General features: G+C 50.0%; 2 protein-coding genes across 2 annotated transcripts; both read left to right on the top strand.

Annotated features, from left to right (window-relative positions):
- The first annotated feature begins 2419 nt into the window (after positions 1–2419).
- SLC10A4 (solute carrier family 10 member 4) lies at positions 2420–9334 on the top strand. The gene is made up of 3 exons (XM_082727331.1): positions 2420–3134; positions 3948–4158; positions 8299–9334. Exons 1-3 carry the CDS (start codon positions 2539–2541, stop codon positions 8809–8811), a joined length of 1320 nt encoding a protein of 439 aa, XP_082583457.1. The 5' UTR covers positions 2420–2538; the 3' UTR covers positions 8812–9334.
- An 876-nt stretch (positions 9335–10210) lies between these two features.
- On the top strand, positions 10211–14615 carry ZAR1 (zygote arrest 1; the record flags this gene model as incomplete). The annotated part of the gene is made up of 4 exons (XM_082726808.1): positions 10211–11176; positions 12448–12540; positions 12633–12707; positions 14306–14615. The coding sequence occupies 4 exons, from the start codon at positions 10211–10213 to the stop codon at positions 14447–14449; spliced, it is 1278 nt and encodes a 425-aa protein (XP_082582934.1). The 3' UTR covers positions 14450–14615.
- Between the last annotated feature and the right edge of the window lie 2375 nt (positions 14616–16990).

Genomic DNA, 16990 nt, shown 5'->3' with positions numbered 1-16990 from the left:
GGGGGAGAAGCAGGTGCCCCATTGAGCAAGGATCCCAATGTGGGACTCGATCCCAGACCCTGAGATCATGACCTGAGCTGAAGGCAGACACCTAACTGACTGAGCCACCCAGGCGCCCTATAGTTAATCCTTTAATCTATGTGGAATTATTTTTGGTATATGATGTGCAACTACGTTCTAAATTTATTCTCACCTCCCACCTCCACCCTCCATAACATATTTTCCAAGTGCTGTGTTGTTGTCTATCCCTTCGATGTATTCTCCCTGGGTGGGTCACACCCTCCTCCTCCTGGGTGGCAGCAAGAGTAAAAGGAGGATAATTGAGGAGGCTAAGGGACCCATGCCAGCGCTACATCTGGATTATAAACTCTGTTTTCTACTGCTGGGGTTTTCTCCTAAATAGTGAAGGCGATTAAAAAGAAGACGGGAGACAGGAACATCTGCTTTCTTTACACTGACAGTGACTACATCAGCAGGAAGACGACAGGTCTTGCCGGACCCCAAAAGCCCCCCAAGCAGCAGGTTTACTGTGAGCCTGCTGATTTACAAAACAGGTCCATCCCTTTTTGCTTTTTGCTCTTGGCCCATTGTATAAATCGCCTTCCCAATCCCTCCCCAAGCCAAGAGAGGAGCTAGTTGGATGAGTGGGTCTGCCTCTAATTACTGCTTATTGAATTTGGTTGTGGATTTTAATATCATTAACATGGGGAGGGGGCAAACAGGGACGTGCCTGCCATTCATGTTCTTGGCTTATCTCATCCTGAGGTTTGAAGAATGTAAAGACTCAGCAGGGACTCCTTGTCTTGTCTGTTTCTCCCCATCTCCCTGGGATATGACCACCTCATGAAAGTATTTGGGTAGCAGGTTTCATAGTCTGAGTGTCTTTGTTTTGCTTACAGAAACCTAAACGAGAACGTAGATTATCCCACTCCACTTTCTCCAAATCTAAACAGATGTCACGGCATGGTTTTTTTTTTTTTTTTTTCCTGGGTTTCCCGCTTTGGGGAATATGAAGGCACATTAGTTTCCTAAACGCTCGCAGCAGCTCTGCCCCCGGTGGAATTTATGGTCTAATGGAGAAAAAAGAAAGTATTTGTGATCTCGAATGCATAAGGTTGTGAATTTAATCTTATTTTTCGTATTCTCTGTCATTTTCATGAGATTCGGTGGGGAGAAGAGAGAAACACAACAGCTCAGTCCACCAGTGGGAAAAAGAAGAACTCACTCTAGGGTCTTCGCTCCACTCAAACTAACCCTGAACGAAGACTTCTTCCTGGAAAGTCCTCCTGTTGGCTTTCCCAACTCACCGGCTGTGGCTTGGTGACAGATAGAAGCTTCTCGAATGGCTCCACATCCTTGGTAGGCAGAGGCCCCTCTCCTCTGTAGCTGCCTCTGGTGACTGACTGAAAGTCGTTGAGTCAACAGTGCCCTGAGCTCTGAGTTTGATTTACTTGGGGATAAACCTGTCCAAAGCAGGGGATCCCAGCACTTTATTTCTCTTCAATCCTTTTAATCCTAATGCCGGGGCTGTACTCACACAACACTTTAAAAATTTATGGCCACCGAGAGACACCCTCTCCCCGTCTGCCAGTAATTTCCAAAACACATTGTTCATGGAGTCTTTTCTTAGCAGAGCTCTTCTCTGCCCCCTCTAACGACGTGTCACCGTGCACATTGCTCCAGGAGCTGCTTGATGAGGCGGACATCTCGCCGGGGCCTCAGGCTCCTCCTGTGGAAGAACCGAGTTAACAGCACCTCTCAAGGCTCCGCTGTGAGGATCAGATGAAATAACGCACACGCCCCTCCGAACCCACCGGCATTATTACTTTCTACTTTAAGTCCGAACTCCTCTTATTTAAAAACTGTTAGCCAGTTATTTATTTTACTTAAAAAATAATAAAAGAATTTAAAAATCCCCTAGCAAATTAAAGCCAGACAGTGTGTCTTGCTCCCAGAGAACCGCTCATATTAAGTCCGGGAGCCCTCTCGGGGCTCAGGGTTGCAGGCTGTTTGAGCAGTGCGTGTACTTTACGTGCGGCTTAGATAAGCTCTCTCGCTCGCGCGCTCTCTCCCCCTCTGTGTCTGGGCTTCCAGATTTCATTATGAAAGAGGCAGAGCCCGTCAGAGAACTTGATCGGCAGCCAGGCACGGTTTTTCTTCTTCTTGTCCTTTGTCAGGTCTTTGTTCCGCCCCTGGCTACACTCTAACAGAACCACTTACTGGTGATTAAAAGGAGGGACTCGGCGGCGGGGCGGGGCCTGCCCGGCGCGGGGGCGCAGCGATTGGGCTCACCCTGGGGGGCTGCGCTCTAAGTGCCGCCCGCGGAGGAGCGCCCCCACCCCCGCCCCCCGCGGCCCCCGCGCCGCACCCGACGCCGCGGAGACGTCAGCGCCGCGCAGCCCCGGCAGGGGACCGAGCTTCGCCTGCTGCCGCGGACCGACGGACAGGCGGGCGGGCGGACGGCGGCGGCGACCGCGCGACGGGGAGAGGCGTGCGGGGCCCGGGAACCGCAGGCCCGCAGCCTCCCGCCGCAGCGCCATGGACGGCCCCGACAACGCGACGCTGCTCTTCGGCCCGTCCTCGCTGCAGCCGGACAACTACACGCTGTCGCCCGATGCCAGCAGCCTGCGCCCCGGCTCGGACCTGCCCGTCGCCCCCACCTCCAGCGCCGGCCCCAGCCCGGGGCTCAGTCTCGCGCCCAGTCCGGGCGTCGGTTTCAGCCCCGGCCCCGCGCCCACCCCGGAGCCGACGGCCGGTGGCTCGGCGGGCGGCGCGGCCAGCCTGGGCCCGTCCCTGTTCCCCCACCCCTGGGCGCACCCCCAGACCCCGTTCTGGGACACGCCGCTGAACCACGGGCTGAACGTGTTCGTGGGCGCCGCCCTGTGCATCACCATGCTGGGCCTGGGCTGCACGGTGGACGTGAACCACTTCGGGGAGCACGTCCGCCGGCCCGTGGGCGCGCTGCTGGCCGCGCTCTGCCAGTTCGGCTTGCTGCCGCTGCTGGCCTTCCTGCTGGCCCTGGCCTTCTCGCTGAACGAGGTGGCCGCCGTGGCCGTGCTCCTGTGCGGCTGCTGCCCCGGCGGGAATCTCTCCAACCTCATGTCCCTGCTGGTGGACGGCGACATGAACCTCAGGTACGGAGCTGTCTGGTCGCCGCGCCGGTCTCGCATCCCCAGCAGCCGCGCTCGGCCGTGGGTTCGAGACCGAGCCGAGAGGAAGGAGGGGCGTGGGAGAGAGAGGAAGGCCGTGCGGGGAGAGGCTGACTTTAGAGAGCCCGGGCTTGAGAAGTCAAGGTGGATGTGAGGAAGGTGGTGCTGGAGGGGGAAAGATCTGGATGAGGACAGAGCGGCTCTGACGGCGCTCCGACCCTCCTCCCTGAGGGCTGGGCTGTCAGGGGAGGTCTTCGGCCTCGGGAAGACAAAGGGAACTGAGAAGCCTGAAGCCAGGTCTCGCCGGAAATGCAAAAGCGAAATTGGGCTCTTGGCCCCAGTGACGAAGGTGATCTCATATAGATCTCATATATGATTGAGTTCAGTCCAACAGGTCGTGCTCAGCAGCTTGACCATGTCTAACAGGGTGTTTTGGAAAATTTAAAAAGAAAGGAAGATGTTTATTCTTTGCCCTCGGAATCTTCCAGACTCTGGCCAGCTCAATAGGCTTTATAAAGCCAGGGCACCCGTCCTCAGATCTTACCCCCCAATCCTGGGGCTCCGTCCTCCGATTCCGCCCCCCACCCCGCCCCGTTCCTGTTTCAGTTGGGTTTAGAGGTGCCGTTCTCTGGGCCCTCCCCTCGGATGAAGCGGGTTCTCCCCACACTTCAAGCTCCAGACTTGAAGTCTCTTTCTTTCTCCTCTACCCCGTGTGCAAGAGAGAGTGGTTCCCCAATGTGCAAGAGAGACTCTTGGCGCAGAGCCCATTCTGAATTCTGTCCATTGCCTTTTCTGCAGCATCATCATGACCATCTCCTCCACGCTTTTGGCCCTGGTCTTGATGCCCCTGTGCCTGTGGATCTATAGCCGGGCTTGGATCAACACCCCCCTGGTGCAGTTACTACCGCTGGGGGCAGTGACCCTAACTCTCTGCGGCACCCTCATCCCTATTGGCCTAGGGGTGTTCATTCGGTACAAATACAACCGGGTGGCGGACTACATTGTGAAGGTAAGGTCACTCTTCCTTTTATGTCCTTTATGTATTCAGAGAGTTCATGGTCTCTGACCCATGGCTGAAATGTTAAGAAGTTTGGGAAAGAGGGATACGGAAGAAAACTTGGCAACCCTTGCATGGATAACTTAAAAAAAAAAAAAAAGTTTGTGCCACAAAGTAACTTCTATCTTTGGCATTTCAAAAACTCACAGCTTTAACTAAGACAAGGATTAGTTAAAAACAGCAAAAGAAAGCTATTAGTATTCACAGGAGGAAATACATCACAGGGGAAAGAAAGAGATACCCGTGCCATTCACCGGCAACATATTTTCCACTAGCAAATCGTGCATTATTAAGAATCAAAGCAGGGAAAATACAATTATATGAGTTGAATTTGTCCAGTATTTTAGAAATGCATTACTATATTTTTCAAAAGTGGAACTTTAATTCTGAGAAACTCTGGAGAAGTTTCCTTTAAAATGTTTTATTCAGGGGCGCCTGGGTGGCTCAGTGGGTTAAGCCGCTGCCTTCGGCTCAGGTCATGATCCCAGGGTCCTGGGATCGAGCCCCACATCAGGCTCTCTGCTCAGCGGGGAGCCTGCTTCCTTCTCTCTCTCTCTGCCTGCCTCTCTGCCTACTTGTGATCTGTCTGTCAAATAAATAAATAAAATCTTAAAAAAAAATAAAAATTAAAATGTTTTATTCATTTTCTAAAAAGAGACACTCATAAGACCAAAAGTAACTTAAAAATCTCATTGCAGCCATAGGATATGCAAAATATTGGCTTTAAAGCACAAAATAAGATTGCGTCCTGGATAAATAAAGCAGAGTGTGTCACCATTAGTAAATCTGAGTGTTTTTCCTTCCGCATCGCAGTATTGCATATGGTTTCTAAAGCAAGTGAAAGGATGGGTTTCCTATCATTTTGTACCCTATTTCCAGTATGGCTTTATTTAAGGGGAAAAAAAAAGGTGCTTTTTTGAAAGGTAGAGATTTTTTTAACAGTTGACCAGAGAAAAAAATTAAATATTTGTCAATCAAGCTTTGTCTGAAAGCTCAAAAATAGTAAGTAAGAGTAAACCATGAATAGGACTCGACTCACATTTTAGGAAGCTACTCAAAAATGCGTAGCTAATTACTGTTCATGCGCAGGCAAATTCATTTAGACAAGTGAAAGGAATTTCTCCAGTGTTTCCATTATGTAGACTTAAGAAGACATAATCTTTTGTGTTTTACTTATAGTAATTAAGTAAGTTAATTTTAAATAAAGAATAGATGTATCTAAAATCTGACTATTCAGAGAAGCTGTTATTGGCATAAAAATAAAGGGTTCTTTTGTACTCATATATCCAGTCTTGAGTAAAAAAATATTTAATAATAAACGTATATATTTTGAATGTAATAAATTTATGTATACATGTAAATATACATATATTTTATATATTACATATATTACATATCTAATATACCTACAAATAACCTTGAAATGCATTAAGAACTTATTAAGCTTAATCATTAAGCTAATACCATAAAAACTTGGGAATTTTTTTTTTTAGATTTTATTTATTTATTTGACAGAGAGAGAGAGAGAGATCACAAGTAGGCAGAGAGGCAGGCAGAGAGAGGAGGAAGTGGGCTCCCTGCTGAGCAGAGAGCCCAATGCTATGTGGGGCTCCATCCCAGAACCCTGAAATCATGACCTGAGCTAAAGGCAGAGGCTTAACCCACTGGGCCACTCAGGCGTGCCCAAACCTTAGGAATTCTAAGAGAAAGTCAGTCAAATAAGCTATCCCCATACTGAAAATAGATACATATATTTAAGTAATAGACAATTTGGTAAGATGTGGCTCACTTTGAATTTAAGCTGAACCAATTCCTACTCCTTAACCAGAACACTCATAAAGTATGCTTTATAACACTTTTACACTTTTGCAAACACTTTAAAATGATTATTCAATGTCAGTGTCATCCAAAAATATTTCGAAAATATTTCGAAAGAAACTTTGGAGCCAATATTTTTACAAGATTTTTACAAGATTTCCTGTCAAAGCTTTTGATGTGGACACACATCTTAATATAAAAAAGGATTCAGGGGTGCCTGGCCGGCTCAGCCGTAGAGCATGCAACTCTTAATTTCTGGGTCATGAGTTTGAGCCTCACATTGGGTATAGAGCACTTAATAAAAGTTTGATTTATAACAGTTTGGTTTCTGCCCATTGCACCTTTGGAGCATGAGTATTTATATAATTATTTCAGTACCAGCTAGCATAGCCTTTTTGTCCAGCTCAAATAAATTTTAAATAATTTTTAAAGGAGTATAAATTATATGCCAATCCCACAGACTCCAAGGGGGTTCCCCCCAGATATCCAACAAACCAGAATCAACACTTCAGCTGTTCGTCTGGATCTCTGCTTTCCTGCACAGACCCCTCCCAACCCTCACCCCCATTAAAAAACAAAAACAAAACAAAACAAGAACTAGCTAACTACTAATCAAGGAGAGTAGTAGAGGAATTTTTAGGTTTCTCCCTTACTGTTTTCACAGTTTGTCTTACTTAAATGAGTGAGATGTACCAGTCGGACGTCAAGACGATGCCATGTCTTATACAGTCAGTTGTGCTTCATCTAAAATCCATCTTCTTTTTTGGGGGAAAGATTGTTTATTTATTTATTTGACAGAGAGAGTGATCACAAGTAGGCAGAGAGGCAGGCAGAGAGGGGGAAGCAGGCTCCCTGCCGAGCAGAGAGCCCAATGTGGGGCTCCATCTGAGGACCCTGGGATCACGACCTGAGCTGAAGGCAGAGGCTTAACCCACTGAGCCACCCAGGCACCCCTAAAATCCATCTATTATATGTAAGCATTTTTAGGCATCATTAGAGATTTACAGGTGGGAGATTTCTCATGAACAGATGAAAACAGGGGTGTTCAGAATCACAAGGAATTCCTCACATCTTCTGTTTACATTTTTCACTTGCGTAATCTAAGAGTTGGTCATTGTTCTCATGAACAGATGAAAACAGGGGTGTTCAGAATCACAAGGAATTCCTCACATCTTCTGTTTACATTTTTCACTTGCGTAATCTAAGAGTTGGTCATTGTTTCAATATCGCCGTCAATTCTCTGAAACATGAAGTATTTTAAAGTTTGAAAATATCACATGTAAGTTTCATAAATTTTTAATAGCTTTTTATCTCCCGTGTAAAACTAGAGCTAATTTCTTATGGAAAACATGGGGTTCTGTTCAGCGAAGGTCATGTTCATCTGACCACTCTGTTCATCACACCCCACCTGCTGGGTTGGGCTCAGTTCTGAGTCCTGGCTTTCAGAGGTACACTCACAAATGAAACACACATTCAGAACAGTCCAGACTCCCGCTACAGAGTTATATGAAAGTCTGGAGGCAATGTGCCTGAAGAAGAGTAGACTTCTCCTGTTTTGTTTTTGGTTTTGTTTTTTAGAGAAAGAGAGAAAGAGAAGAAGAGGGGGGTGAGTGGAGAGAGAGGGAGAGTCCCAAGCAGGGGCCATTCTCAGCGACGAGCTCATTGCTGGGCTGGATCCCTGAGATAGGGATCTGAGCCGAAATCTGAAATTGATGCTCAACTGACTAGGCACTCCTCCCCTCCTGTTTATTTATTTTTTAGAGATTTTATTTATTTGTGAGAGAGCAAGAGAGGGAGTGATGAGCAGGGGGGAGGGGCAGAGGGAGAAGCTGAATCCCTGCTGAGCAAGGAGCCCAGGACATGGGACTTGATCCCAGGACCCTGGGATCATGACCTGAGCCAAAGGCAGAGGCTTAACCCACTGAGCCACCCAGGAGCTCCTGTCCTCCTGTTTTTTAAACAGGAGTCTGGTCTGTGCTGCTCCTGAGCATCTATCCAAGATAAAGTCTAGTTGTTAGGGAAGGCAGATTGTCACTCTTCCTAAGGACAGGACTGCAGGCCATTAGAACTGTCCAAGAAGGACACAGATTCATCCTGAAGAGGTGACCTATCCTCAGAAGTACTTTGTCCAAGATTGCTGATGGCAAGGATCTCCATGGTGCGGGAGATGAGACTCCATGTGTCTCTTCTTCCAAGAGCCTAGGATTTGCTTGCCTGAATTCCTTTTCAGCTATCCTATTTTTGATAGTTTGTCTGTTCCTTTTCTGTTACTAGGTTTCCCTGTGGTCTCTGCTAGTGACGCTTGTGGTCCTTTTCATAATGACTGGCACTATGTTAGGACCTGAACTGCTGGCGAGTATCCCCGCAAGTGTTTACATGATAGCAATTTTTATGCCTTTGGCAGGCTATGCCTCAGGTTATGGCTTAGCTACTCTCTTCCACCTTCCACCCAACTGCAGGAGGACTGTATGCCTGGAAACGGGGAGTCAGAATGTGCAGCTCTGCACTGCTATTCTGAAACTGGCCTTCCCACCACGATTCATAGGAAGTATGTACATGTTTCCCTTGCTTTATGCCCTTTTCCAGTCTGCAGAAGCAGGGATTTTAGTTTTAATATATAAAGTGTATGGAAGTGAAATATTGCACAAGCGGGATCCTCTAGATGAAGATGAAGATACAGATATTTCTTACAAGAAACTGAAAGAAGAGGAAATGGCAGACACTTCCTATGGCACAGTGAAAGCTGATAATTTAATTATGATGGAAACCACTCAGACTTCTCTCTGAACGTGGAGATCCAGAGGAGCTTCTATCTTACTGAAATATTACTTCATAGTTATGGTCTGTGGTAGTGAATATGGTTTACATAAAGGATAACAAATGGTTCCCATTATCATACGTGTCACAATTAGGATCTTCCCATTGTAAGGTTGCATTGGCGTATTAACCACACGTTTTCACAAATTACAAATCAATGTCATAATATAACTTGCACCTGGGACTGCTAAAGTAAAGCCTGAACATGTTCAACGTGCTCTTTAGTTTTTATCAATACCAATTTCTATGACTCTTTCGAATATGTAAGCTCTTAGAAAACAGGGTCTTGGAAATGTAGAATTTTGGTGCATTATCTTATATGAGTAAAAACAAGCTATTTTTTTTTGTAAAGCATAATTTGTAAAGCAATTTGTAAAGCATAATTGAGTTTAATGTAATTGTAAAAAAAAAAAAAAGTGCTTGCTCAATTTATGAATATCTGAGTGTTGAATTTTGACCTGATTAAAAAAAATCCCAAAACAGGTCAACTGAACAATGAAATACAGTATTTTATTGTCAAACCTGTGTCAAATCAACACAAAACATACATTAATGTGTATCGGATATCGATTAGTAATGGACAGCTAACATTTTTCCAGGGAACAAGGCATTTCTTCTCAGTTGGTACTGATTTGGTTTGGGCATTCATGCACACATCGCAAATCAATGCTCTTTCGGAGGGATAATTTGGTTAGGAAAATTTGTAGTACTATCCACCCCAATAGACATCAGTACCTCGCGGTACCCACTTGAGGTGGGAGCTGGGGCGGGGGGGAGCTCCAGGAGAGAAAACAATTAGGCTAGATGTGGGTGCCTTAGAGTGCTTTCCTTCGGGAGTTCCCGAAAGGGTGCAAGGTGTGGACTTTCAGAGCAGTTCTGAGATAATTAGACCAGAATCTGAGATCATAGGTAACACACCCAAAGCCGTTACCCCAAACCTTTGCCTTTCTGCTCACTAGCCTGACAGAGGCCCCCAGCTTCGCCTCCGCTTCCCCAGCAGCGCAGACACCTGGAATCACCCAGGCATGGGGACCACCTGGCCCCGCTAATCCCGGTGATTGCGCCCTTTTGTTGGGACCCGCTTCACCTCGGGCGAGCTCACTTGCAAATCAGTTCTTGCATCACAAAGGAAGCAGTCTTTCCCGATTCCCTAAGGGTATCTGTGCGGACCCCCGGGTGTGGAAAAGCTCCACGCAGAGAAGGTCTGGGCCAGGCCACCCAGGCGGGGACTCCGGGACTCGAGCGGGTGGCTGGCAGGGTGCGGGGGGCCGCGCAGCGCGGGGAGCGGCGGCGGGGTGGGCGGCTGGCTGCCTCCGCACGGCGGCCTATTTAGGGCAGGGCGGCGGCGGGAGCGGCCCGGGCTGCGCTTATGGCTGCCCTGGGGGATGAGGTGCTGGACGGTTACATGTACCCGGCGTGCGTCCCCTACTCGTACCCGTACCCCTACCCGCCGGCCGCCAAGGGCAAGGGCGCGGTCAGCGCGGGTGGCTGGCGGCATCGGGGCGGGGGCTGCGCTCCCGCGTCCTCCTCCTCGTCGTCGTCTTCCGCCGGGGCGACCGCGTCGTCTTTCCCCGGCTGCGGGCAGCTGACGGCCGCCGAGTACTTCGACAGCTACCAGCGGGCGCAGCTCATGGCCCTGCTGTCGCAGGTGGGCCCGGGTCTGGGCGCGCGGCCCCGCAGGGCGGGCAGCCGGGACGTGGCCGTGCAGGTGAACCCGCGCCGCGACGCCTCCGTGCAGTGCTCGCTGGGGCGGCGCACGCTGCTGCGCAGGACCCGCGACCCCGCGGCGCCGGCCGGCCCGGGCCTCGAGGGTGCGGCGGCGGCGGGCGGCGGCTCGGCGTCCCCGCAGCCGGCGCGCCGGGGTTCGGAGCAGCGCAGCCCCCCGAGCGGCGCCCCGCGGCCCGTACGCTTCCAGCGCACCGTCGCCGTGTACTCGCCCGTGGCCTCGCGCCGCGTCACCACCTACCCGGAAGGCGCGGACGGCACGGCCGGGGAGCAGAGGCCCGCGGCGCCGGAGGGAGAGCGAAGGCCGCCGCCTGCGAGGCCCCGAGGCCCGGAGGAGGGAGAGGCGTCGGCGAGGAAGGCGCCCCGACGGCCGCGGCCCGAACAGGAGGGGGACGAAGCCGGGGCCCAGGCCGCCGAGCGGACCAGCTGGGAGCAGCCGGCCGCCGGGCCCGGGCTGGCGCCGCGGGAGAGCGGGACGGGCGAGACGGCCCGGCGGCGCGAGCCCAGGGGTCCGGAGCCGCCCCCGCCGCTGGAGCGCGCCCAGGACGCCGCGGACGAGACGCCGTCGCCGCGGAGCCCCGAGCAGGCCAAGGAGCGGCCGCGCTTCCAGGTGAGGCCCGGGCGGCCGCGGGAGCTGACGGGCGCGGGGGAGCCCCGGGCGTGTGGCCGCCCCCGGCCCTCGCCCCCGGCTGCGCGCGACACGCGGAGGCGCCCCGGTGGCGGGCGGCGTCCGGGCGCCTTTTCGCGGCCGCGCAGAGCTGCCGGGGATCGTCCTTCCCCCGCAGCCGAGTTCGGCGAGTGCGGCCGGGTGGTTGTTGGCGGCGATCGTAACACGGGGGCCCTGGTAACACTCGCATTTCGAGCGTATTTACTGTTAAAAACAACAACAAAACCCTGACTGGACGTGTAGTCGGGCGTTCAGTCCCCATTTGGACGACCTAGGAGGGATACGCAGCAGAACACCCTGAGGGGAACGTGCTGGCAGAGTCGTTTCCCCGCGGGTCCCCCTCTCCGGTCCGAGTTCAGTGCGGCAGAGGCCCTAACAGTGACTGGGGTCCTGGTCGGCTCTCCCCTGCTTCTTGGCCGAATCCCCCAAGCTCCTCCTGGAAGCTAGAGCTCTTGACGAGGGAGATCTCTTCTAGCTTCTAGAAAGTACCCGTCTTCGGAAACAGCATTGCTAACGCTCCCGGGCCCTTGGGTTTGCGCCCGAGCGCAGCAGGCGCGGTGGGGCCGCTCACCCTCGCGGTGCGCGGGGCAGTGGTGAGTCAGGAGGTGAAGGGCAGAGGTGGTGAGAGCGCGGGAGGCCTCCCCTGGGGTCTTTCCCACTGCCGGCCCAGGGCTCTCGGGGGCAAGGGAGGAAAGAGGGAGAGAGTCAAGTTCGACGACAGAGCTGCGTGTAATTTGAACCATGTGTGCGCTTGCCTCCTAACTTCCCTGGCCCTAGGTTTGCTCACCCATAAAACTGCTCTGGAATTGGCAGGAACTTTGGAGTTAGGCCTTCAAGTGCTCTCCAAATACCTGTTTCTCACGGGGAGGGAAGAAGAGAAACTTAAGAATAAGACCGTATACTTCAGTTCAAGTTAAATATGAATTCCGATTTTTCCCTAGTTGAGACTCCTAGCACTGTTGGAAAGTGAAGAACCAAACCAATCTGGAACATGAGCTTTTTTAGGCTCCTGCTTGCTTATGTGCTTGATTAAACCATCAGGTCACCTGACCACTACCTTGTAGAGACTAATGGGCAAAACCTTGAGCCCACTTTCCTCCGTGATCTGGAAGGAGGCTGCCGGTTTTAAGTAGCAAATCGGTTCCTTCCCAGTTTGTGAAATGAAGGCTAAGTCCCATTTCCCATGAGTTAAACCCTGGCGTCTCTCTGTTCAGTTCTTGGAGCAGAAGTACGGCTACTACCACTGCAAGGACTGCAACATCCGATGGGAGAGTGCTTACGTGTGGTGTGTGCAGGGCACCAGCAAGGTAAGAAACGCTGTGGAACCCGCCTCTTTTGACCCAGGTGTCCAGAGGGCTCTGCTTCACTTCACTCTGCTTCTCTTCCTCTCTCTGCACAGGTTTACTTCAAGCAGTTTTGCAGAACTTGTCAGAAGTCTTACAACCCTTACCGAGTGGAGGATATCACCTGTCAAGTAAATCGAATACTCCCCTTCTGTGTCTGAACTGGGTAACTGGGAGAGGGCTTTGGTGGAGTTTCTTGAATGTATCCTGAAGCGAGGTTCCTAGTTACCTGGGTTTTGACAGCTTTTCAGTGGGGACGGGGAAAGAGTACTCAACTGGGAAACCCGGCTTTTGGGTGGTGGTGGTGGGGGTGTCTTGTATTTTTCTGTCCTCGCAAGTCTTGGTTATGTTAACCTCCTGAGATGCTGGCCCCCTCCTGCAACATGGAAGAAGGTTGGCCTTACCTGGTTCTCTGATGGGAGAAAATAGGTCAAAAACCTAGAATGCCTTCTACTTGCCATGAGGCTGCCTGTTTTGCCCAAACGCTTTATATGAAGCCCACCCTGCAGTCAGGATACTTAGTGATAAGCCTGGGGTTCGAAAGTTTCAGTCTTGCCCAGTGCTTGCAAAAGGAGGCTGATTTGTTCCAGGGTGAATTTAAGCTGCCTACCTTTATGGGGCTAATGAGTAACATTGCCGGTTTACTTTTTTTTTAAGATTTTATTTATTTGACAGTACAAGAGAGAGAGGGAACACAAGTCATGAGGAGTGGGAGAAGGAGAAGCAGGCTTCCTGCAGAATGGGGAACCCGACACGGGGCTTGATCCTAGGACACTGGGATCATGACCTGAGCTGAAGGCAGATGCTTAAGGACTGAGCCACCCAGGCCCTCGGCTGGTTCATTTTTTAACTAAGCAAACTAAGCACTGCACTGTGGGAAGAGGATTAGATAATCTAAGGAAAAAAGGGACTAAACTTTTCTTTTTCTTTAAGAGATAAATGGTCTGTAGGTCTTATTTTATTAAAGATTTTATTTGAGAAAAAGAGCGAGCATGAGCCGGTGGGGGGGGGGGGTGGCAGCAGAGGAGCCCGATGTGGGGCTCGATCCTGGGACCCTGAGATGACGACGTGTTAGCCCTCAGTAGTGGAGCCTGATGTGTTAGCTAACAAGCCTAATCCACGCACTTTCCTCAAGTTGGACATTGGCGGCCTTACTGGCTAGGGTAGGAAGAGAAAACCCAAGTATGGAGAAAACAGTTTAGACTTCCTTAGATGAAAGCAGAGTAGGGTCAGGTTCTAAATAAAGTAGGATGCCTTGACCACCCTGCTCCCGGCTCCGGGAGGTGCTGCTTTGCTTTTGGTGTCCGCTTAAGGTCATTTGCAGCAGGTGTGTGTGTGTGGGCGGCAGGTTCACGTCCATGGACCCCAGGCTGGATTCCCAGCTTGGCCTAGTAGCTAGTCTCCCCTCCTAGCTTTCCTTGTCCGACTCCCCTGCCCCGAAGGATTCTTCTCCACCCTTCAAGGGCAGAAAGATTTCCCTCTAATGGTGTTTCAAAAGCACCTTCACAAGACGACACTGAATCTACACAACATGAGAGCACGAGCACCTGGTTAAGCACACTTTCATCCTACCCTATCCTTGCTGGAGGGGCGCAGACAGAGCAAAATTAGCCCAGGGCCTTGTGTAGAGTGCATTCCGTAAGTATTCGAATGAACTAGAAAAATAACTTGGAAGTTTGAGGACGTTGCCACAGGCTTATCTCCTGTCCTTCTCACTTTGGTTTTGCAGAGTTGTAAACAGACTAGATGCTCCTGCACTGTAAAAGTTCGCCACGTTGACCCTAAAAGGCCCCATCGTCAAGATTTGTGTGGGAGATGCAAAGGCAAACGCTTGTCCTGTGACAGCACTTTCAGCTTCAAGTACATCATTTAAATGAATGCAAAAAAAAAAAAAAAGGTCCTACTTGAACATGAGCTAACGGAGCAGACACGTTAGCTTTTCTCTATGCTCCTTTCTGCCTCTTCCTTCTCAAAAATACTTCATGAAAGGCTGTATTTTTGATAAAGCCTTCAAATAAAAGTACTGCAAAAACGATAAATTGCATACGGTTTTTTTTAAGTTTAGGAGAGCTTTTCTTCTGTCTGCATCTGTCACTGTGAGGTTTACTGCTTACGTGTGGCTATAGGGCCGAAGCTTCTAGCAAGAGGGTGATTGAGCGAAAAGCCACCTAACCATTAAAGTAACATTCTTCCCAGTGAGGTGGAGGCAGAGTTCAGCCTTGATGTATGAAGAGCGTGAGGGTTTGTTTTGTTTTGTTTTGTTTTGAAGATTTTATCTGACAGAGCGAGAGACAGCAAGAGAGGGAACACAAGCAGGGGGAGTGGGAGAGGGAGAAGCAGGTTTCCAACCAAGCAGGGAGCCCAAGGCGGGGCTCAATCCCAGGACGCTGGGATCATGACCTGAGCAAAAGGCAGATGCTTAATGACGAGCCACCCAGGTGCCTGAGAGTGAGGGTGCTGCCTCTGGGTTGCTCCCAAGCAGCTGGTGGCTGTGGAGGGGGAGGCTGGGAACTATAAACTACACCGACCATTTCACAGAGAGGCTACAGGTGGGGACTAGAACAGGGTGGCGAAGGGCAGCTTCTTTAAGCTGTTAACGTCATCATCTGGACTTCAGGTGGTAACTTAAATGGGCCTTCTAAATGTAAAGATTTCAAGTTAACAGACTGCTGTAGGCTGGCTTTTTGTCTTGCACTTCTGTAACTGCAGACTAACCAGGAGTTCTCCCCTGTCCGTGCCTGCTGGCTTCCTACATGATGGCCAAGAGAGCATGACGGCCCTGCTACCAGAGCTCTCCTGGTTGGGGATGGCATGTTGTCTAGAGCCTCAGGATTTTAATGGTATCAGAGTTGAGGGTTACTGGTTTAATAGAAACCACATTCACAGAAACCACATTCACTGGAACCAGGTGCTAATTATGCCTCCCTATTTCCTAATCCTCCCATTAAAGTTAACCCTTACGACTTCAGAGGGAAGTATGCAGACATGTCTGTTAATATCTTGGATGAGTGGGTGAAGAGAAATGGAAGGCATAAAGAACTTAAAGGGGCACCTGGGTGGCTCAGTGGGTTAAGCCTCTGCCTTCGGCTCAGGTCATGATCTCAAGGTCCTGGGATCAAGCCCCACATCAGACTCTGCTCAGTGGGGAACCTGCTTCCTCCCCTCTCTCTGCCTACTTGTAATCTATGTCAAATAAATAAAACCTTAAAAAAAAAAATGAATCTGAGGTCTCTAGAACCCTTCGAGCAATGGGAAGTCCCCTCTGCATCCACATGAACCGGGGAAGGTGTTTGTAAAAACAGATTCCAAGGCCCCTGTCCCTCCCGAATCGCTGTCCGGGGCTGAAGCATTTTAGCAAGCATCCAGGATGTTGCTTCTACATGAAAGTATGGGAACTACTGCTTGAGTTAGCCTTATACTTCAGGAAAACAAGTGTGGCTCTGCCCTTCTGGAGCTTCCAGAGGAGTGAGTAGACGGCCATTATTTTCTACATTAAAAACAGGTAACATGGAGTCTGTCACAGAAGAGCTACTCAGGGACCTATAATGGGAGGTCAGATTTAGGGAGGTCAGAGAAGGCTTGCCTGAAGAATGACACTTGGGCTGACCTGAAGTTTGGGAGAGCTTAGGTGAAGAGGGGAAGGAGAAAGTTTTCAGACCAAGGTCACCTGTGCAAAGGCCCAGTGGTAGACCAAACCAGAAGGAAACCAAAGGAGTCAAATATTCTGGGGGACAGGGATGGGCATGATGGCAAGTGACTCTGGTAGATATAGACTAGGAGGACTTTTTAGACTTTCCCCGAGGACTGACTGGTCTTGGCTATTTGAATTCACTAAAAGGTGTTAAAGCTGTGGTAGGACACAGATTTATCTTCAAAAAGAAATAATCACAGTGGCTGCCTGTAAACCAGTAAGGAGACTTGCAAAGATCAGATAAAATGGTGGTAGGACCAAAGAGCTGAATGACCGCTCTAGGTGTAGGGGAAGGTGATCAAACACCTGTTCCTACAGATTTGGTTGAAGGGAGGGACAGGGAAAGGAAACTTACTTGACTTGTGGCATGTAAACATGTTAACAAGTAGACACTTATTTAATGAGGGAACCATAGAACTATACCTGCTAAAGAGTCCCAAGTCTATTAATATGGGTAGTTAAATCATTCTTCAAACTTAAGAGCCTGCCATTACTTTTCTTAATGGAGCAGCTAACGTTTTACAGTTGAAAGCAAGGACCAAAGTAGGTTTCACCTAGTGTGTATTGCACAAAGTGGCACAAAAATATTCTAAAAGTTGTGACATTTTGGGAATTAGCACTGTCACACTCTACAAAGGGGATTTGTGTGTGTGTGTGTGTGTGTGTGTAGCAAGGCAGACATTATGACTAGAGGGAAATCCCCAGGATGCATGATCTCTGGGT

This window comes from Mustela nivalis (genome assembly GCF_964662115.1).
Source record: "Mustela nivalis genome assembly, chromosome: 4".
Classification (NCBI taxonomy): Eukaryota; Metazoa; Chordata; class Mammalia; order Carnivora; family Mustelidae; genus Mustela; species Mustela nivalis.
Note: the sequence above shows the minus strand (reverse complement) of the source record. Positions and strands in the feature narration are given on the sequence as shown.